The 23,194-nt window shown below is 50.8% G+C and overlaps 1 protein-coding gene across 2 annotated transcripts in view; it reads right to left on the reverse strand.

Annotated features, from left to right (window-relative positions):
* Positions 1 to 23,194, reverse strand: part of SH3BGR (SH3 domain binding glutamate rich protein) — a 66,103-nt gene that overhangs the window by 41,079 nt on the left and 1,830 nt on the right. For both annotated transcript variants that reach the window (XM_051833564.2, XM_070071813.1), the window contains exon 2: positions 17,505 to 17,690. In XM_051833564.2, the coding sequence (XP_051689524.1) occupies positions 17,505 to 17,690 (186 nt within the window). The remainder of the gene's footprint in view (positions 1 to 17,504; positions 17,691 to 23,194) is intronic.

Genomic DNA, 23,194 nt, shown 5'->3' on the forward strand with positions numbered 1-23,194 from the left:
TTTCAGGAAGCTTCTCCAGAAGGCCAGGTCTGCAGCACAGGAAACACAGTGGCGATGTGGTGACGCCCAGGAAAAGGGGCCTGGACGACACGCGTGTCGCAGAGGTGCCCGCGGAAGACGTTCACCTAATGACGTCCCCAGGTCAGGCGCATGGTACCCGGTTTTTGGAAAAATTGTCCTCAGAGGGCCGGCGCTGCGGCTCACTAGGCTAATCCTCCGCCTCGCGGCGCCGGCACCCCGGGTTCTAGTCCCGGTTGGGGCGCCGGATTCTGTCCCGGTTGCCCCTCTTCCAGGCCAGCTCTCTGCTGTGGCCCGGGAGTGCAGTGGAGGATGGCCCAAGTCCTTGGGCCCTGCACCCCATGGGAGACCAGGAGAAGCACCTGGCTCCTGCCATCCGATCAGCGCGGTGTGCCAGCCGCGGCGGCCATTGGGGGGTGAACCAACGGCAAAGGAAGACCTTTCTCTCTGTCTCTCTCTCTGTCCACTCTGCCTGTCAAAAAATAAAAAAAAAATAAAAAAATTGTCCTCAGAAATATGATGAAAATGACAGTTACTTATAAACTGCTGCACGGGCGACGCTGCTGACACACGGGCCGTGGAATGATGATGTAGAAGCTACTGGAGACCAGGGTGATGGTCCTGACGGCACACACACACACACACGCACACACACACGCACGCACACACGCACACACACACGCACACACACTCACGCACACGCACGCACACACGCGCACGCACACACACACACGCACACACACACGCACACTCACACACTCACACACACGCACACACACTCTCACACACACGCACACACACGCACGCACGCACGCACACACGCACACACGCACGCACACGCACACCAGGGTCAGGGGACAGCAACAAGAGACTCAGGGAGCGATTCTGCCAGAGCTAGGGAGCGAGGAAGTTCAGGTAAGTTTCCGTGTCCAGGAAGGAGAACCCACAGAATCCCCAGGCCCCGCAAGCCCCAGGTTCGTGACGGCATGAGTGAAGTGAAAGATGAGCAGTCGGTCAGCAGGTGGAACTAGGCGTGGGCTCTGTGGTCATGACTGGGAGCAGACAGCCCGGCCGGCACGCAACAGAACGCCTCCCCACAAAGGCAGACTGAGGGAGCGCGGGAGCCTCCAACGGCAGCCAGCCCTTCAGCGTGCGCAACGTGCACGGGCGATTTCACCTCCTGAGAACCCACGTGGGAGCTAAGCCTTGTGCTTTGAGGTGTGAGGAAAGCCAGTGGCTGGCAGCCCAGAGCTGGGGAAGCGCAGCAAGGTCGCCAGGAATGTCACGTCCACCACCGTGTGACACGGACGGGAAAGCCTCGTGTGTGTGACTCCTGCCGGGGAGCGGCCGCCAAGCCTGCGGATCTAAACAGGCACAGAATGACAGGCACAGCTAAAGGGCACAGGTGACCCCACGCTGTCCAGAGCCGGCAGAACGGCTGCTGGCAGCAGTGACGGCCACCAAAGCAGAGCAGCCGTGGAAGACAACTGTCCACAAGCAGAGGGGACAGGACAGGTGCACCACCTGGCAAGTGGAGCCTGGGCTTATAATGATTAGAAAAAATGGCTTCAGAGGCGGTGTTGTAGCTAATGGGTTAAGCTGCCACCTGCAATGCTGGCAATCCCATATAGGCACTGGTTCGAGTCCCAGATGCTCCACTCCCTGCTAATGCGCCTGGGAAAGCAGCGGAAGGTGCCCCAGTGCTTGGGCCCCTGCCCCTCGTGGGAGACCTGGAAGAAGCTCTTGGCTCCTGGCTTTGGCCTGACCCAGCTCCAGCCATTGCAGCCTTTTAGGGAGTGAACCAGTGAATGGAAGCCCCCTCTCTGTCCCTTCTATCTCTTCTGCACACGCTCCTGGCACTGTGACTCCATCACATGCAACCGTCACCCGGGGCCCAGAGAAGCCAGCACCATGCTGCGGAATCTCCAGAACTATGTGCTAAATAAACCTCTTTTCTTTTTAAAGTGCCCAGTGTCGGGTATTTTGTTGAGAGAATGGAACCCACATACGCAGCACAGTACTCACTGGACTTAGGGCAATGCCTGCTTCTGTTAAATCTTCAAAGAAACAGTGCTCCTAAGTTCTGATCACTGCTCTGTCTGCTCTCTGGTATTTTAATTCAGGAGCAACAGTGTCCAGTTTAGAGTGAGAGACTGGAGTGGGCATTTGGCACAGCAGCTAAGACACCACTTGGAACGCTCACACACCATAACAGAGTGCCTGAGTTCAAGGCTCGGCTCCGTTCTCAATTCCAGCTTCCTGCTGACGCACACGTAGAGGGCAACCGGTGATGGCTCACATGCTTGGGTCCCTGTCACCCACATGGGAGGCCTGGGCTTAGCTCCTAGCTCTTGGCTGCTGACTGGCCCAGCCTCAGAGCAGATGGGAGCTCTGTATGTGTGCGTGTGCATGTGTGTGTCTCTTTCTCTGTCTTCCAAATAAATATAAATTAAACATTTTTTAAAGATTTATTTATTTATTTATTTATTTGATAGGTAGAGTTACAGACAGTGAGAGGGAGAGACAGAGAGAAAGGTCTGCCTTCTGTTGGTTCACCCCCCAAATGGCCTCTATGGCCAGAGCTATGCCGATCCGAAGCCAGGAGCCAGGTGCCTCTTCCTGTTCTCCCACGCGGGTGCAGGCGCCCAAGCACTTGGGCCATCCTCCACTGCCTTCCTGAACCACAGCAGAGAGCTGGACTGGAAGAGGAGCAGCTGGGACTAGAACCTGGCGTCCATATGGGATTCTGGCGCCGAAGGCGGAGGATTAGCCAAGTGAGCCACGGCGCCAGCCCCTAAATTAAACACTTTTAAAAGAAGTGAAGAATTTACATTTTTAATTCCACTATACTCACTGTGCTGGTGAGTGTACCATCAGATCAATGGTTGAAGGAACTACTTTCCTAATCCTCACAACTTTGTGTGACTTATGGCCAAAAGAGCCATTTTCATAGTTTAATAAAAGGACTCATACAGATGCAGAAAATGCTGGTGGGTGATGGACCAAGAGCCCTGTACAAACATGAAACCAGGTTCTAGAGATGCAGAATGCATTAGATTTATGTTGGCGCTGTAGTTTTATATCACGGTTTCTGAGGACAAGTCATGGTTACTTTTTCTGAAGCACTTCTTCACTAGTTTGACTGCCACATTCCTACCCCAAAAGCTGTAGCTATAGTGCCAAAGCCAGCAACGCCGGCAGGGTGCTGTGGGCCTGGGGCCAAGTTCTTGGCCCCCTCCTTGGTGGGGTACTGCCACTCATCCCCAGCGGGGGTCTGCAGGTGGGCCAGTGGGGGGGGGGGAGGCTCTCGGAGACAAGGTTTTCACGGGGGTGACAACTCTTAAGACTTCCTGATCAAATAATTCTTGACTGATTTCAAAACTGGATTTGTATTAGGATCAGAACGTGGACAAGAGCGCACACATTTCCTCACACTCTGTAACAGAAGGCCAGCAGGCCGAGGGGCCCTAAGCAACACGCAATTTACTTAGTAAGCAGAGTAATCTCACAGTCTTCCAAGTGTGCCGGCAGGAGTGCTGCCCTTAAATATTTCAAGTAAACACAGACAAATGAACTGTTTCTTGCACACTGGAGTGAAATAACTCATACCAGCAACAAACATCAGACTATTTGTAACCAATACTAAAGATTGTCAGGGCAAGCACTTGGCCTAGTGGATAAGACACCAGGTAAAACAACCACATCTGGGCCAGCATTGAGGCACAGCAGGTTAAACCACCAACTGGACACCAGCATCCCATCAGAGCACCAGTTCAAGTCCCAGCTGCTCTGCTTCCCACCCACTGCCACCCCAGGAAGAGGCCCAGACGGAGTTCCAGTCTCCTGTCTTCGGCCCATATCCCAGTGTTGCAGCCATTTGGGAGTGAACCAGAAAGTGGAAGATCTTTCTCTCTTTCTGTCTCTCCTTATCTCTCTGCCACTGTGTCTTTCAAATAAATAAACAAATATTAGTCAAAAAAGATTAAGGAAAAGAAACAATGAGCCAAAAGAAAAAAAATACCGTCTATGACCAAGGTGAATCAAGGGGAAAGAATAAGAGAAAACACAAAGGAAAAATATTAAGAACAAAGAGAGGACACCATTAAATATTTTAAACAAGAAATAATCATATATTATTAAAACCTTCCAGGGATTTGGTAGTGATGGAGGCTATGATATATGGGGTCAGGTGGTTAATGGGAAATTTCTGTACCTTCCTCTCAGTTTTGAAAAACAAACAACCTTTATGCTAAACTTAAAAACTGGAAAACAGAGGCAGGCATTGTGGCGCAACAGACTGACCCACCACTAGGGACACCTGTCTCATTGTGCTGTCAGAGTGCTGTCAGAGCGCTGGTTCAAGTCCTGGCGACTCCACTTCCAATCCAGCACACACACTCACACACAGACACACATAGAAGAGGCAGAGTACCACAGGAGCACACACACACACACAGTGGAGGAGGACCACCACAGGAGCACACACACACACACACACAATGGAGGAGATCTACCCAGGAGCACACACACACACACAATGGAGGAGGACCACCACAGGAACACACACACACAAACACACAGGAGGCAGAACACCACAGGAGCACACACACACACACACACACACACAATGGAGGTGGACCACCACAGGAGCACACACACACACACACAATGGAGGAGGACCACCCAGGAGCACACACACACACACAATGGAGGGGGACCACCCAGGAGCACACACACACACACACAATGGAGGTGGACCACCACAGGAGCACACACACACACACACACACACACAATGGAGGTGGACCACCACAGGAGCACACACACACACACAATGGAGGAGGACCACCCAGGAGCACACACACACACACAATGGAGGAGGACCACCCAGGAGCACACACACACACACAATGGAGGAGGACCACCCAGGAGCACACACACACACACAATGGAGGAGGACCACCCAGGAGCACACACACACACACAATGGAGGAGGACCACCCAGGAGCACACACACACACACAATGGAGGAGGACCACCCAGGAGCACACACACACACACACACACACAATGGAGGAGGACCACCCAGGAGCACACACACACACAGGAGGCAGAACACCACACTCACACACACAGTGGAGGTGGACCACCACAGGAGCACACACACACACGCAATGGAGGAGGACCACCCAGGAGCACACACACACACACAATGGAGGAGGACCACCCAGGAGCACACACACACACACAATGGAGGTGGACCACCCAGGAGCACACACACACACACACACACACAATGGAGGTGGACCACCACAGGAGCACACACACACACACAATGGAGGAGGACCACCCAGGAGCACACACACACACACAATGGAGGAGGACCACCCAGGAGCACACACACACACACAGGAGGCAGAACACCACACACACACACACACACACAGGAGGCAGAGTACCACACTCACACACACACACACACACACACACAATGGAGGAGGACCACCACAGGAGCACACACACACACACAGTGGAGGCAAAACACCACACACACACACACACACACACACACAGGAGGCAGAGTACCACAGGATCACACACACTCACATACACACAGTGGAGGCAGAACACCACAGAAGCACACACACATGCACACACACTCACACACACACGCACACACATCACTGCTGTCATCATGTGCCAGGTGGAAGCAGCAAAATACAAACACCGGAACCACCAGAAAGACCCTCCCTCCAGCCATGCCCCTCCATTGCCCTCTACTGGCCAAGCTTGGCACTGCACTTACTGCAAAGGAGAAAAGCTTAACGATCCAGCACCCACCATCTCAGCACACACACACAGGTTATAGTGGCTGGGGTTGGAGGTCAGAGGCAACGAAGGGACAAAGAGACAGACAGACAGAAAAGGAGGAGGATGGCCCCACCTGATTCAACAAGGCCAGCCTGCCTACTGTGGATACCAGAATTAGAAACAGCGAATATGACCCCTTTCTCTGTCTCATGCACAGGGATCCTAAATAACAACCTTAAATAAAACATCTACAGACCAAGCCCAGCAATATATAGGAACGCAATATGCTGCAACCACAAAACAGAATGGGCATTTAACAGAAAAATCTGCAGATGTAGTGTATTACATTTGGAGTTGAGGAAGCCAAACTATTTTCAGCAGAAAACAAAACGTTCAGAAAAAGTGAACATCTTATTCATGATCTTTTAGTGCTTTAGAAAACAAGGAAGTGAACCTGATAAAGGGAAGTTTACACAAAACTTAAGCAACAATTATACTCTATGGGAAAACATTCTTTAAAATGAAAAACAAAGACACCTGTTATTACCATTTCTGACTGATACTATTCTAAAAGCCCTCATTAGCACATTAAGCCAAGAAAAGCAGACAGACAGGATCCAATATTGTGGTGCAGCAGGTTAAGCCACCACCACACTGGCATCCCATATCAGAGAGCCAGTTAGAATCCCAGAAGCTCTGCTTCCAATCCAGCTCCCTGCTGACGCACCTGGGAAAGTAGTGGAAGATGGCCCAAGTGCCTGGGACTCTGCCAGTCACTTGGGAGATCCAGATGGAGCCCCAAGTTCCTCACTTTGGCCTGTCCCAGCCCTGGCTAATGCAGCCATTTGGAGAAGGAACCATGAATGGAAGCTCGCTCGCTCGCTCTCGCTCTCTATCTCTCTCTCCCCCTTCTTCCCTCCCTCCCTCCCTCCCTCCCTCCCTGTGTGTGTATACGTGTATGTGTGTCTGTCTCTCTCTCACTTTGCCTTTCAAATAAATAAATAACCCTTTTTTAAAAGACAGACACATTGCAAGTAACAAATAAAACTGTCCTTAAGTAATAAGTACATCCCAAAGTAACCTACAGGTCAAATACTACAGTTAATAGGAGTACAGCAAGGTTGCTGGATACTCATATTAACATGAAGTCTTATCTTTATATTAGCAACAGTCAGGAAGAAAAAATAAATTAGAAAAAGAGATGGCATGAAACATAGGAGATACCCCCACAAAACAGCAAGACATGTAGGAAGAACATTTAAACATTACATAAGACCTAAATATGATGATTCGGAAATATCCTTGGGTTGGACATCTCTATAAAGAGGTTTCCTAAGGATGCCAATTCTTCCTAGACTGAGACATAGAGTCTCAAAATTCCTACAGAGATTTTTATAAAGCCAAACAAGGTCACTAATCTAAAAGTACAAGGCCAAGGGCTGAGAAAAACCAAGAAGATGCACAAGACACAAGATTCATTATAAAGCTACTAGTCATAAAGACAGGTGACACCGGAGCACAGAGATAGACATGACATCCAGAAATGGACCCCACAAGGCTCACAGAGCTGGTATTGCAGAGAGATGGAGAAAGGATGGATATGGGTACAATAATTGATTAGTCACGGGTTTTTAAAAGGCTTATTTATTTATTTGAAAGGCAGAGTTACAGAGAAGCAGAGAGAGAGGTCTTCCATCCACTGGTTCACTCCCCAAATGGCTGCAACATCTGGAGCTGCGTTGATCTGAAGCCAGGAGCCAAGAGCCTCTTTTGGGTCTCCCACGCGGGTGCAGGGGCCCAAGGACTTGGGGCATCTTCTACTGCTTTTCCAGGACACAGAAGAGAGCTGGATCAGAAGTGGAGCAGCCAGGACTCGAACCAGCACCCATATGGGCTGCCTGCACCACAGGTGGTGGCTTTACATGCTCTGCCACAGCGCTGGCCCCTATTTACATTTCTAAAAACTGGAATAGTACTACCTCATACCATCCACTTAATTTTAGGTCCACAAAGGAAGTAGAAGCCAAAATTATCAACAAGAAGCCAAAATGAGAAGCCAAAATTGTAGAAGACAGCACAGGAGAATCAATTTTAGATTGCAGGTGAGAGAACACAAGGAGAAGCCAGGGGCCGAGAGAAGGCATCTGCAGTGTGTGATCGGAGGAGGGCTGTGTCTTCAGCAGGCAAAGCAGCCTTGCACATCACAAGGAAAAGACCAAAACAATAAACACGCCAAAAACCATGAGGAGTCACTCTCATTCGTAAACAAGGACACGCAAATGGAAGCCTCGTGGGGAGTTACCACTTCACACCCTCCAGCACCCAAACCCAGGTCCAAGGTGGATGACGGGAAAGCGCTCACCTGTCACTGGTAGGAGTCAAACTGGCAGGACTATTCCAGAAAGCACTGTATTATCCCCTGAAACTAAACACGCCGGAGCTATGACCCAGCACTTCCACTCCGTGCAGAACCGAGGGACACTGGCACGTCACCAGGACCCCTGCTGGGAACATTTGTGAACAGCCCAAGACCAGGAACCACACGACCGGCCTTTCTGCCGCGGTGAAAGTGAATAGACCATGAGTGACACCAGTGTGTGGATGTGTCTTTAAGAGGCATGGGTGAAAGAAACAAGACAAAGAGGAATACAGAGAGTGAGTCCTCCTATACAAACCTTTTTAATAGGTAAAACAATACATTGTTAGGTGTACAGAATGTAGGTGGGAGATGAAAGAAAGGCCAGGGGAAACACAACATTGACCACAACACAATCTGTGGCTCAGAGAGGAGGGATATGATCAGTGAGAGGCACCCAGCAGGCGTCTGAGTTTGTGGTAACATGGCCAGCGTTGTGGCACAGAGAGTTAAGCAGCCACCTGAAAAGCCGGCATCCCAAAATGACACACCAGTTTGAATCCCAGCCGCTCTGCTTCTGATCCAGATTCTAACGCACCTGGGAAGGCGGCAGAAGATGGCCCAAGTGCTTGGGCCCCTGCACCCACGTGGGAGCCCCAGAGGGAGGTCCAGGCTCCTAATGTTAGCCTGGCCCAGCCCTGGCTGTTGTCACTGTGAGTAACACCAATGAACATGGATGTGGGACTAAACCAGTGGGTGAGATGGAACAGTTATTTCTCTCTTCTTCTCTCTCTCTCGCTTTCTCGCTCTCATGTTCTCGCTCTCCTCTTTCTACCACTCTGCCTTTCAAATAAATCATCTCCTACTAGGTGGTGAGTACATAGCTGCTGACTGCATTGCTCCTCTTTAAACCACAGGTTATTATCAGGTACAGCATATAAATTTTTAAGAACACAGAACAGCTTGTTCAGTCACAATACTGCATTAGAAGCCCTCTCTCCACCCTGAGTTAGCAGTCTCTCACTCCTTACAGCCCTAAGTAGCCACAGACTACCGGCCTCGCTGCTGATTGCCAGGTCCCCTTTGGCCGTGTGCAGGCCCAGGCTGCCCTGTCCCGCCCCAGCCCTCACCTGGACTAAGACGCCCAGATTCCCACTTGTCATCAACAGCGATTCTGCTCCCTCCGGCGGCATTTCTCTGCCAGGAGGGGTAACCCAGCCTCGGCTGTGCCTGGCTTCTCATAGGGTGTCTCCTTTCTCTAACAGTCATGTGCCATGGCTCCCGGGTAACATCTTCATCTGTTTTGCACGGACTGCACAAGTCCAAGCTGGCAGGGGTGAGATGGCAGGACTACCTCTGACACCTGACACCAAACCCCTCAGTGCCCCGGCAGAGACAGCTGCTGCCTGTCCCTGAGGTTTCCCACCACTGCTCCAACGTTCAGACCCTCAGGAACCTCAGAGGACAGTAATGCACGTGTAACCACGTGCAAAGATACACGGAACGTCCTTCGGAGCTGCCATGTCTCCTTGGACATGGAGCCTTACACTCCTGGTCTTGTGAAGGCACTCTTGTTAGAAGCATGAACAGGGCCAGCCTTGGGGCACCGTGGGTTAAGCAACTGCCTGCGAGGCAGGCATCCCATATGAGCAACAGTCCAAGTCCCGACTGCTCCACTTCTGATCCAGCTCCCTGCTAATGCACCTGGGAAGGCAGCGGAAGATGGCCCAAGTACTTGGGTCCCTGTACCCATGTGGGAAACCTAGATGGAGTTCCAGCTCCTGGCTTCAGCCCAGCCATTTGGGGAGTAAACCAGTGGATAGAACATCTCTGTCTCTCCCTCTCTCTCTAACTCTGCCTTTCAAATAAATGTTCTTTTTTTTTTTTTTTTTTTTGACTGGCAGAGTGGACAGTGAGAGAGAGAGAAACAGAGAGAAAGTCTTCCTTTGCCGTTGGTTCACCCTCCAATGGCCACTGCGGTCGGCGCACCGCACTGATCCGAAGCCAGGTGCTTCTCCTGGTCTCCCATGCGGGTGCAGGGCCCAAGCACTTGGGCCATCCTCCACTGCCCTCCTGGGCCACAGCAGAGAGCTGGCCTGGAAGAGGAACAACCAGGACAGAATTCAACATCCCGACCAGGACTAGAACCCGGTGTGCCGGCACCGCAGGCGGAGGATTAGCCAAGTGAGCTGTGGCACTGGCTCAAATAAATAAATAAATCTTTCTTTTTATAAAAAAGCAAAGCATGGGGCCGGTGCCATGGCTCACTTGGTTAATCCTTCACCTGTGGTGCCAGCATCCCAAATGGGCGCCAGGTTCTAGTCCTGGCTGCTCCTCTTCCAGTCCAGCTCACTGCTGTGGCCCGGGAGTGCAGTGGAGGATGGCCCAAGTGCTTGGGCCCTGCACCCACGTGGGAGACCAGGAGAAGCACCTGGCTCCTGGCTTCAGATCGACGCAGTGCTGGCCATATCGGCCATTTGAGAAGTGAACCAACGAAAAGAAGACATTTCTCTCTGTCTCTCTCTCACTGTCTATAAATCTACCTGTCAAATAAATAAACAAACAAACAAAAAAGCAAAACATACATAGACTGCAGAAAAGCAAATTTAGTGAAGCTTTTCATGAAATAAACTAAAAATATCTTTTTCAAAGCAAAACTGAAAAAAATTAAAAACCATTTAACTTAAATCAACTTGCATGCTCATTTCATTAGGCCACATTTGCAATAGGGCTATGTATCTTTAAAGCAGAAGTCATTCTTTGGGAAAACTTTTCTCTTCCACAATGAAAATGAAAAAAAAATTAGGTTACAGCAAAGCAGAACAGATGACTTTGATGTTTTGTTTCAAGAGTAGAAATAACTTTTACCCTAGAAGGTAACACAGGAGGAAGGCTACACACTTCAATATTACCTGCATTCTAACTGGCCTAAATTTATTTATTTTATTAAGGTTTATCTATTTATTTGAAATGCAGAGAAATAGTTTATCTATTTATTTATTTGCAGAGACAGAGAGACAGAGACAGAGAGAGGCTTTCCATCCACTGGTTCACTTCCCAGATAGCACGACGGCCCAGGCTAGGCCAGCCCAAAACCAGAGCCAGGAGCCTGGAGCTTCTTCTGGGTCTCCCAAGCGGGTACAGGGGCCCAAGCAGTTGGGCCATCTTCTACTGCTTTCCCAGGGCACAGCAGAGAGCTGGATTGGAAATGAAGCAGCCAGGACAGGAACCAGCACTCATAAGGATACTGGTGTTGCAGGTGGCAGCTTAACCTTCTATACCACCACGCCAGCCCCTGGCCTAATTTAAAAGGATGGTTTAAATTAAAGTAACAGGTTTAAAATCCTGTTTTCATTGCAAAAATACTAAAAGAAAGCATGAGGGTATTTTTAGATAATTTTATGTTACAGAACCCTTTTCTAAACAAGATTCAGAGTGAGGAACCAGAAAGAGAAAAGATTACTAATTTTTTCCACACAGAAACATTAAAAGTTTTAAGCTACAGAAAGAACATCCCTTCAAAAAATTCAAAATACACGAGACAGGTATCTCGCCTGGCAGTTTAGATGCCCACACCCCACACGGGAGCAGCCATGGTCAGGTCCTGGCCCCACCCCGGTCTGAGCTCCCGGCTAAGGCTGGGAGAAGCAGGAGAAAGTTCAGCTGGGTCCCTGCTGCACACGTGGGGACCGGGGCTGAGTTCCCCTCTTCCGCTCGCTCGTGGCCCAGCCTGGTCCTGGCCGTTGCAGGCATCGGGGAGTAAACTGGTTAAGGGAGATTCCTCTCTCTCTCTCTCTCTCTCTCTCTCTCTCTCTCTCTCTCTCCCTCTCCCTCTCCCCCCCCCCCCAACCTGCCTCTGCCTCTCAGGTAGTAATCTTTTCAGGTTGTATTAAAGTCCAGGTGGGCGTCTGGCCTAGGAGTTGAGCTGCCACTTGGCATGCCCACCTTCCACTAGAGAGAGCCTGGGTTTGAGGCCTGGCTCCACTCCCAGTCCCAGCTTCCTGCTCAAGTAGTAAAGGCTCAAGAACTTGAGTCCCTCCCAAGACCAGTCCTGAGTTCTGGCTCCTGACTTCACCTAGCCCAGAAACCAGAAATCATGGGCATTTGGGGAAGGCGTCAGCATGTGGGAACTCCGTCTGTCTGCCTCCGCCTCTCCCTCTGCTACTCAAGTAAAATAATAATAATAATTGGGGCCGGCACTGTGGCGCAGCAGGTAAAGCCACCACCTGCAACGCCAGCATCCCATGTGACCGCCAGTTCGGGTCCTGGCTCCTCCACTTCCAATCCAGCTCTCTGCTGTGGCCTGGGAAAGCAGCAGAAGATGGCCCAAGTCCTTGGGCCCTGCACCCATGTGGGAGACTGGGAAGAAGCTCCTGGCTCCTGGCTTCAGATTGGTGCAGCTCCAGCCATTGCAGCCAATTGGGGAATGAACCAGCAGATGGAAGACTCTCTCTCTCTCTCTCTCTCTCTCTCTCTCTCTCTCCCTCTCTCCCTCTCCTTCTCTGTGTAACTGTGATTTTCAAGTAAAATAAATAAATCTTTAAAATAATAATAATAATTTTTTAAAGTCAAAAGAAAATATAAATGTGGGGAAAGAAAATATTTACAACACCTTCCTATGTAAAGGTTCTTACAAACCAATCAACATTAGCTATAACCCAAGAGAAAAATGACAACAGCTATATACAGGCCAGTTACAGAGAAAAATACATGTGGCTTACAGTGGGAAAAGACGCTCAGCCTCACTCATAAAGAAATCCCAGTCAAAGCAGGGAGACCTATGTTTCACGTAACAGACTGGCAAAGACCCAGCAGGGTACAGCACACTGCACTGTCAGCATCACAGGGAACAAGGTGCTCTCAAATTCAGGCGGTGACAACGTAAACCGGGGCAGCCCAGCAGAGAACCATCTGCCAACAACTGTGAAAAGAACTGTGAGAAAAGTACGCACACTGTAACCCCGCACTCCTCCGGGAACACCCCACACATACACACACACACACACAGAGGCTTTTCAAAAGGTTCACGGAAAATGGAATTCAAGATGTTTATTTTGATGCAAAAAAATTTTTAAATCCCTGCAGATGAAATATCCTAAAAAAGTTCATGGGGGCCAGCACTGTGGTGTAGCAGGTAAAGCCACCGCCTGCAGGGCCAGCATCCCACCCACATGGGCGCCGGTTTGAGTTGGCTGTTCCACTTCCGATCCAACTCTCTGCTATGATCTGGGAAAGTCCTTGGGCCCCCTGGACTCATGAGGGAGACCCAGAAGAAGCTCCGGGCTCCTGGTTTCGGATCTGCCCAGCTCTGGCCACATAGGGAGTGAACCAGCAGATCTGCCTCTGCTTCTCTGTAACACTGTCTTTCAAATAAATAAATACATCTTTTTTAAAAAGTTCATGAAAAAATGCATATTATGAGAAAAAGAACTCTGCATGGACTTCTAACTTCCTTTGTGCCAAAATAAATGAATCTTCTGATTCCATTTTCCACTAACTTTTCAAAGCACCCTCAAGTATGTGCAGGTGGATGTTTTTATACGTCCATGCACGCGCACACGTGTGGTAGATACAAAGGGCTGTATGTGCAGAGATGATTCCCGCACCCCTGTGCATGTAACAAAAGGCTAAAAACAGCCTGCGTGCTTTCCACTCGAGGACTATGCCAAAGAACGGTGTCACGTACAATGGAAAAGTTTTGCAGCCATTCCAACAAGCAGCAGGTGCCACTATGCAGTGATTGCTGCGATGCGGTTATTAAGTGAACAAATGAAAGGGGATACAGGGCACACACACTTGTTTTTTCAGTGCTAGGGCACTGCGAATATACAGAGGAAATTTCTGGAAAAACAAGCAAGAAACTGCCAACATTGGCTGCCTGGGAGCAGGATTAGAGACGTAACTGTCAGGGACCAGCGCAAAATGAAACTATGAGGCCCTTTGATCAAAGATTGCTAAGAATCTCAAGACACAACAGCAGAGTATGAATCCTAGCACAGGCTGGCGCCACGGCTCACTAGGCTAATCCTCTGCCTAGCGGCGCCGGCACACGGGGTTCTAGTCCCGGTCAGGGCGCCGGATTCTGTCCCGGTTGCCCCTCTTGCCGGCCAGCTCTCTGCTGTGGCCAGGGAGTGCAGTGGAGGATGTGGCCCTGCACCCCATGGGAGACCAGGAGAAGCACCTGGCTCCTGGCTTCGGATCAGTGCAGCACACCGGCCGCAACGCGCCAGCTGTAGCGGCCACTTGGGGGGTGAACCAACGTGAAAAAGAAGACCTTTCTCTCTCTCTCTCTCTCTCTCTCTCTCTCTCTCTCTCTCACTAACTCTACCTGTCAAAAAATAAAAATTAAAAAAAAAAAAAAAGAAAGAAACCTAGCACAGGCGTCTCCTGAGCTTGGTCCTGTGGCACGTCCCAGTCGCAGGCCCGTGGAACAGGCCTGGCAGGGGGAAGGGCCAGAGAGACAGGCGCCTGGGAGGGGAATAATGGTCACGGCAGACCCTTCACAGCCACTGTAATTTCTCCACGTGTGCATTAATTTATTTTTTAAAACCACATCAGAAGTCCTCCCTACCACCGCCATCATTCCGCGTTCTACTTTTCCTCATCCAGGAAGAGCCCCAGTTCTCACAAGTCTGTTAGGTAGAGGGAGGGAGGCTGGAGAGGGGGATTCTTGCCTCCAGAGGAGAACCCTGTGGACACTTGGGGAAGCCCCAGGAGAGCGGATGGGGCCGGATGTGCCCCTCACCAGTGCTGACCACAGGAAGATGTTAAAAACATTCCACAGCCATGGGGCTTCTGGCTACCCCCTGACGGTGCCAGTACAGCCCCCCGTGAGTTCACACAGCCTGGGGCTGGGGAGAACAGCGCCCGCTTCACACCCATGTCCACTTGGAGCCCCAGAAAGTGACGTGATTTGGACACAGGACCTTGACAGACGCCACTGGTTGTAAGATCAGGTCACACTGGGTCCGGGTGGGCCCCACGGCACGACCGCTGTGCTTCTGAGCAGGACAAGTGAACAGAGGGAGGCCGCGGTGTGACGACAGAGGCAGGGGCTGGAGTGACCACCAGCAAACCGCAGCGGCCAGGGGAGACACAGGACAGACTCTCCCTGTGAGCCTCCATAGCCAACCTGGGCCAGCACTGGGATGTGGCTGCCAGCACCCCGAGAAAGCACCCTCCTCTCGTTCTGATGGTCTGTGACAGCACCCCCTTCCACAAGCCGCGTCTGCTTCAGTTCAGAGGTGCGTGAGCCTTGCTGTGAAGAGCACGCTTGACTTTGCGAGTGCCCCGGTCTCCGTGGGGGCCGCTCAGCTGCCCTGCCCTGGAGTGAAGCCAGCCACAGGCGCCAGCTCAATGAATCAGCGTGGATGTGAGCCAGTGCCATTGAATTTGCTGAGACCAACAGGGGCAGGGATTGGGCCTCTGGCTAGAGTTGGATGACAGGTACTTCGGAAGAATGTATTAAAAAAAATTTAATAATAAGGAAAACCTTCCCTAGGGAACTGACTGTGCTGTGTAGCAAAAAGAGGGGAAGGGAGTTCAGGCCCCTGCACCTGGCTCCAGCTCTCAGCCACAGCACACGTGGGCGATCCCCGATGTGCCAGGGCCTCCTTGCTCATCAGAAACCACCTGGACAGCTTAGGCAGCCCTGCGCGTTCGGAGCACAGCTCTCATCTGCTCACGCCCTCTGGGTCTTTCATCCTCACTGCGTATATATCTGAGGTACAGTATGATAATCCAGTCCACGCATAAAACACACAATGATCAATCGGGGTAGGAAGCACTTCCGTCTCCATACACAGATTAAATGTTGGGACTAACGTGACAACTGTGTGCGCTCCTGGGGTTCAAGGTCAGGTTTGAACACATGCAGGCCGTGTGTGCCGATCCAGTCAGGGTAGTTATCATCCAGCTCCTTGCCGCTACTGCCGTGGAGCCTTGGAGCTCCTCTCTGTCTATTCATAAAACACATAACAGGGGATTCTGAATCGGAGTCGCCCCACTGTGGTGGGGGCCCAGGACGACTCCTTCTGTGTTTTGGTGTCTGTCATCCACCCCCTCCATCTCCCTCACCCCGACTCGAGCCACCACGATTCTGCATTCAGGTCAGCATTTTGGTCCTCTGACTTAAGGTCTCATTTCAACAATTTGATCTATTAAGTATAATCTGTAAATTGTGAGGCAGAAGTGATTTTGTGCCCAGATAAACTATTAAATGTATGAAATAAAAGCGCTGTTGTAATCACAGTGTGCGGAACAGTTCTGCTTACACAAATGCATTTTGCAACGATGGTACGACTACCTGTGGGGCTGGCATCACGGCACCGTGGGTTAGGATGCCTGTGACACTGCCATCCCATATGGGCTCTGGTTTGTGTCCCACTTCCTCCGCGTCGATCAGTTCCCTGCTAATGCACCTGGGAAAGCAGCAGAAGGTGGCCCATGATGCTTGGGCCCCTGTGTCCACATGGGAGACCCGGAGGAAGCTCCCGGCTGTGGCCTGGCCCATCCCTGGTTGCGGCCAGCAGGGAAGTAAACAAGTGGGTGGAAGATCTCCCTCTCTCCCTCTCTCTCCCTCTCTCCCTCCTTCCCTCCCTCCAACTCTGCCTTTCAAACAACAAATACATCTTTAAAATTAAAAAAGACTGTACTTCTGCAAGTCAATGTTTATTAAAGTGAAACTTGCCTTGCCTCAGTGTGGGTGCCCATTCTCTCCAAAACTGAAGAGAATTCCCTTCTATTCTAACTAATGCTAACCTCAGCTCTCCAAAATACACTAAGGTGCCTAAAATCATCCAAAAAACTTCTGAATCATGTTCCCACAGTTCTCTGAATCCTAAATACTGATTAACCACCATGGACCGACCATCCAGGAATTAGGTGCAAGACATAGGTTAAGACTACAAATGCTGTCTCAAAATTAATCTGCTTTAAAGAGGGGAGGGGGGCTTGCAGGGCCTGCATTGTAGTGCAGCAGGTTAAGCAGAGCTGGCATCCCATGTGGGCACCAGGCAAGTCTGGTCCAGCTCCCTGCTAATGTGCCTGGGAGAACAGCTGGAGATGGCCCAAGTGTTTGGGTCCCTGTACCCATGTGGGAGACCCAGATGAAGCTCCTGGCTCCTGGCTTCTGCCAGCTGCAGCCATCTGGGGAGTGAATCAGTGGAAAGAAGATCTCTCTGTGTCTCTCCCTCTCTCTCTCTCTCTCTGTAACTCTGCTTTTCAAATAAATAAATAAATTTTTAAAGAAAAAAGACTTCACACACACACACCCCAATACACACGCACGCACACGGGTTTCCTAGGACCAGAGACTCACCCCACAGTACTGCTCTTCATTGAAGATCTGGGGAGGCAAGGGGATCCCATTCTGCGGTTTCTTCTCCCCGGGAACATTCTCTCGCATCCACTTCCTGTTGTCCTCATCTCCAGCTATATCCAGTTCCTTAAAGTCGATCTTATTCGCTTCCAAGAAGCCCACCACCTCCTGCTGCTTCTTCCTGATCTGCTCCAGAGGAGAGAAAGCAGTCACAGACTGTTTTCGCAAAGTGTCCTCCCATGTACGTGCGCCCAGCCCTTTCTCCAGGGCTTGCATACAACACCGATAGTTTTGTTAGGCATTCAGACAAGGAAAACATAAATCACACCTCTTTGTTATCAGTGATCAACAGAACAACCACTTAAATTCTGGCATTTACTATCAATGCTTAATGCATGGTAAAATCAACTGAGTCACTGTGACACAGCAGGTTGAGCTGCCAGCATCCCATAACAGAGTCTCCGTATTCTATTTCCAATCCAGCTTCCTGCTAATGTGTCTGGGAAAGCAGTGGAAGATGGCCCACATGCTTGTGCCTCTGCTACCCATGCTACCCAGATGGAATTCCTGGCTCCTGGCTTCAACATAGCCCAGACTTGGCTGTTGCATTCATTTGGGGAGTGAACCAGCAATGGAAGATTCTCTCTCTCTCTCTCTTTTTTTTTTTTTTTTTTTTTTTTTTTTTGACAGGCAGAGTTAGTGAAAGAGAGAGACAGAGAGAAAGGTCTTCCTTCTGTTGGTTCACCCCCGCAAATGGCCACTATGTCCGGCACTGCGCTGATCCGAAGCCAGGAGCCAGGAGCCAGGTGCTTCCTCCTGGTCTCCCATGGGGTGCAGGGCCCAAGCACTTGGGCCATCCTCCACTGCCTTCCCGGGCCACAGCAGAGAGCTGGACTGGAAGAGGAGCAACCAGGACAGAACCGGTGCCCCGACCAGGACTAGAACCCGGTGTGCCGGTGCCGCAGGTGGAGGATTAGCCTAGTGAGCCGCAGCGCTGGCCGGAAGATTCTCTTTCTCTCTCTCTCTCTCTCTCTCTCTCTCTCTATGGGGGGCCACTGTTGTGGCATAACAGGTAAAGTGGCCGCCTGCAACACTGGCATCCCATATGGGTGTTGGTTCCAGCCTTGCTTCTCCACTTCCCACCCAGCTCCCTGCTAATATGCCTGGGAAAGCAGTGGAAGATGGCCCAAGTGCTTGGGTCCCTACACCCAAGTGGGAGACTGGAAAAAGCTCCTGGCTCCTGGCTTCGGCCTAGTCCAGCCCTGGCCATTGTGACCATTCGAGAGGTGAACAGGCAGATGGAAGATATCTCCCTCTCCCTCTCCCTCTCCCTCTCCCTCTCCCTCTACTTCTCCCTCTCCCTCTCCCTCTACTTCTCCCTCTCCCTCTCCCTGTAACTCTCCCTCTCCCTCTCCCTGTAACTCTGCCTCTCACTGTAACTCTGCCTTTCAAATAAAAACATCTTTTTCAAAAGTAATTAATTTTAATAAGTAAATTTTAATAAACTAAAACAGGATAGAAGAGTTCTGATTAAGAAGAAAAACAATAATTTACCTTGAACTTAAAATACCAAGTATACCCATACTAAAAACACATTTCATTCAAAGTTATGAAAATCGGAGTGTGAGTCCCCAGCTCACGCCTGACGACTCTCCGTGCCAACTGCTGTTCCTCCTTCCCCAGAATCAATTGCAATCACGTCCTCTGTTTGTTCAAGGAAGCCACTCTCGGAACTGTGAGATGCCACCTCTTAGAAACACCGGTGGTCAAGTCACAGCACATCGCGGACCCGCCTTCAAGAATCCCCAGGGAGAAACTCCCCAAAGGTGGAATCAATAAGACAATCAATGAGCAGTTGTTTACAGGCTCTCCCAGCTGACCAGACACTGAGCCAAGAACTTGATGTGAACAGGCTCTCAAACTGCTTAACTGGGTGAGAAAAAAATGAAAAGCAGTCCTTTGTGCGACACAGATCTAGAACGTGGCAGGGGTGATAAAGAAGCAAACACATGGCTACTTTCATGAGTAAGACAGAAATTTTAAATGTTTTTACTCTGACACCAAACTATTGACATTTGAATGGTTTAAAGTCCTTTGAAGCCGGCGCCGTGGCTCAATAGGCTAATCCTCCACCTTGCGGCGCCGGCACACCGGGTTCTAGTCCCGGTCGGGGCGCCGGATTCTGTCCCGGTTGCCCCTCTTCCAGGCCAGCTCTCTGCTGTGGCCAGGGAGTGCAGTGGAGGATGGCCCAGGTGCTTGGGCCCTGCACCCCATGGGAGACCAGGAAAAGCACCTGGATCCTGGCTCCTGCCATCGGATCAGCGCGGTGCGCCGGCTGCAGCGGCGGCCATTGGAGGGTGAACCAACGGCAAAGGAAGACCTTTCTCTCTCTGTCTCTCTCTCTCACTGTCCACTCTGCCTGTCAAAAATAAAAAAAAAAAAATTAAAGTCCTTTGAATAGAATATGGTCCAATAACAAGTCCTTGGAGATGATTTCCAGGGTGCAGGGCCCTGGTCACTTTCCTGTGGCCAGCTGGTAGTACATGAACTGGACTTGGGGCCCACAGTCAATGCTGTACAGGGACATGACAGTCCCAAAGCTCATGTCTAGATTCTATACTTTTTTTAAAGATTTATTTATTTTTATTTTTATTTATTTGAAAGGCAGAGAGAGTTAGAGAGAGGGGGAGAGACAGAGAAAAAAGAGAGATCTTCCATCCTCTGATTCACTCCCCAAATAATCAACACAGCCAGGGCTGAGCCAGGTCAAAGTCAGGAGCCTGGAACGCCATCCGGATCTCCCATGTGGGCACAGGGCCCCAAACACTTGGACCATCTTCCACTGCTTTCCCAGGTGCGTTAGCAGGGAGCTGGACCGGAAGTGGAACAGCTGGGACTTGAACCAGCACCCATATGGGATGCCAGCAACACAGGCAACATAGCACATTGTGTGGCGTGTGTTACCCTCATGCCTAGATTTAAACCCTCCTCTGATCAGATCCAACACACATTGGCCCCCACCCCACAAACAGCCACTGCCTCAGGGGCTATCGCCTCTCAGACCCCACAGCCGAGCAACCTTACTTTCCCCCGTCACACTGTCCCAGCTTCAGTAAAAGTCTTTCCTGCTTTTAAATAGCTGCCTCCTCACCTTCTTAGAACCCTAACAGAAGGACCCTCCCTGGTGACCCTCGGGGCCCCATGAACAAGAACCGTGCTTCCCCAGCGAGGCGCCCTCCTCTGTGGCTTGGCTGCAAGCGCTCCAGGCCCACCGCTCCTTTGCCCAGAGACTGGGCTCCAAATTCCACAGCTTCGCAGCTGGCTTTCTAAGCACCGGGAAATCTCATCAACCCTGATGACAGGACGCTGCACCAATCATTATTTCTAATGAATCGGGGTCTCTACACCCTCTTTCCAGCCTGCCCACGATTATGTGCGACATTTTAGCAATTCCTGATTCCCTAGGACATTTTCAGAGATCATCTTGCTGCTCCCAAGAGTCAACGCGTCCTCTTTGAAAGCAGGTTTGCTTTTGATGAGAAGTTCCCAAGGTAACCCCCTTTATTCTGACCAAATCCCCATGTTTCCCTCCTCTAAAACCCTTCTCAAAGCCACTGTCAGGAGCTCAGATCGGCCCAGGAGGAGCTGGCCCCAGTCCAGGCCACTTCCCCAACTTTGCTTCCATTTCCATTACCCACACCTCAGGGCTTGGGGTGCAATGGCGAAGGATTACATCTTATTTCACAACTTCTGAAGAGAGGAAAATTCTCTCCAAAAGTCCTGAGTGCATTCTTCCATCAGAAGGGACCATCAGTCCTGGTGCCTCATGACAGCAAAAGCACCGGGACAGGGAAGGGGCTGTGGGATGCAGGGACGCTGTGTCACTGCCACTTCCCAGCCCCCACCCCAACACACACCCCGAAGAAAGGGAGAAGAAGAAAAAGGAAGGGTGGGAAGAGGCGGCAGGGAGCCCATGATCCTAACGCTCTGGAGTTGACTCAGGCTCTGCCTCCCGCAGCGTGGGACCTGGGTGGGACCCTGATCAAGGAGCCCCTGCCCCTCACATGCTACAGTTCTTCTCCACGTGGCACGTGGCCTGCTGAGCTGACCCGAGGGGACACAGCCTCAGCTCTCCCTCTGCAACCTCAAGGCTGGGCTACGCAGTACCCGCTCCCCCCTCTCTCTTCCCTGTGCCCCTTCTCCAGCCTTCCGAGTGCCCTGGGACCAGGCCAGCTCCAAGGCTGCACTGCCTGTGCTGGGTGGCGGCTCTGCAGGACCTGGGGGTGGCTGGGTCAGTATCTCTGGAGCCTCGGGGACTTCAGCAGAGCTCCGTTTTCCTATCCTGTCACGTTTGCTCATCAGCAATCACCAAGTGCCGTTCTCTGACCTCTGGTCACCCGGCCAGTGTGAGTGACTCCAACGTGTCGGTGTGATGTGACAGCGGTGCCTCTTGGTGCCACTCGCTTGTCATCTCCCATTCATTGTCTCGTACAGTTGGGAGCCTTTCCAACTGAGGTCACTGTACTGCAGGAGAAAGCACACTGGATTGGAGTCACAAACAACCTGTTTCCATCCTAGCCCAGAAGCAAGGCTCTGCTCTTCAGTTTCCCGATCTGCAACACGGACGTAGCAAAGCCCCTCTTGAGGGGTGACAACTCAGTAAGACTATACATGGAGAAGCTTTCGTACTCTGGGCCCAGAGCTGCACGGTCAGGCCCCCAGCACACTGTTATCCTGGCTGCTCCACTTCCAATCCAGCTCCCTGCTAATGAACTTAGGAAAGCAGAGGACAATGGCCCAAGGTGCTTGGGCCCTGCCACCCATGCGGGACACCCAGATGGAACTCTGGACTAGCCCCAGCCACTGTGGCCATCGGAAATGAAACAATGGATGGAAGCTCTCTGCCGCTCTTTCAAATAAAGATTTTTTTTACGAACAGAAATTCTTCCATGGATGTGGTTTTGAATAGTTCTTATGATACCTAGTGGTTGTGGGCCCAGATCTATTAAATATTAGCTGGTAATTACAACAACTAATTCTAATCAATGTCAGTTAACACTAATAACTATAAAAATTACACTAGTGATACTAACTAGCAGTGGCCAGTAGTTGTAAGATTAACTAAGAATTCTAATACTTTCTGAGGGCTGGGTGAGCACCTGATGTGTGCTGGACACTGCAGCCTGGATGTCATAATTCCTCATGACAACGCCATGAGGCGGGTACTATTCTTATCCTCATTTTACAGACAAGGAAATTGAGGCTTAGCAAGGTGAAATACCTTTCCCAAGGTCGTGCAGCTACAGTGGCCCTGGAACATGCACTTCGGCAACCAGAATTCACGTCGCCTTTCCAGGACCCTGGAATGAAGGGCATCCTTCCAGGTCCTCCGAGGCTCCCAGACTTTGAAAGTGTGGGCCATCCCATAAATGCAAGCAATCTGCACATGTGTTCACTGCCAGAGCCACAAGACACGGAGCCGACAGAGGAGGGGCAGGTGAGGGGTAACGGTTTCGGCAATGAGCATGAACAACAGATTTAGAGTTCATCAATGCCATTTTCCTTTAATTTTTTTAATCTAGATAACTCACAGATGTATTCGCTACAGGTCATCTGAAAGATTTTGCAGTGGTCAAGAGTCATGGAAGATTTTTCAGAGGTGTTTTTTTGTTTTGTTTTGTTTTGTTTTG

Source organism: Oryctolagus cuniculus, chromosome 4 (genome assembly GCF_964237555.1).
Source record: "Oryctolagus cuniculus chromosome 4, mOryCun1.1, whole genome shotgun sequence".
Taxonomy (NCBI): domain Eukaryota; kingdom Metazoa; phylum Chordata; class Mammalia; order Lagomorpha; family Leporidae; genus Oryctolagus; species Oryctolagus cuniculus.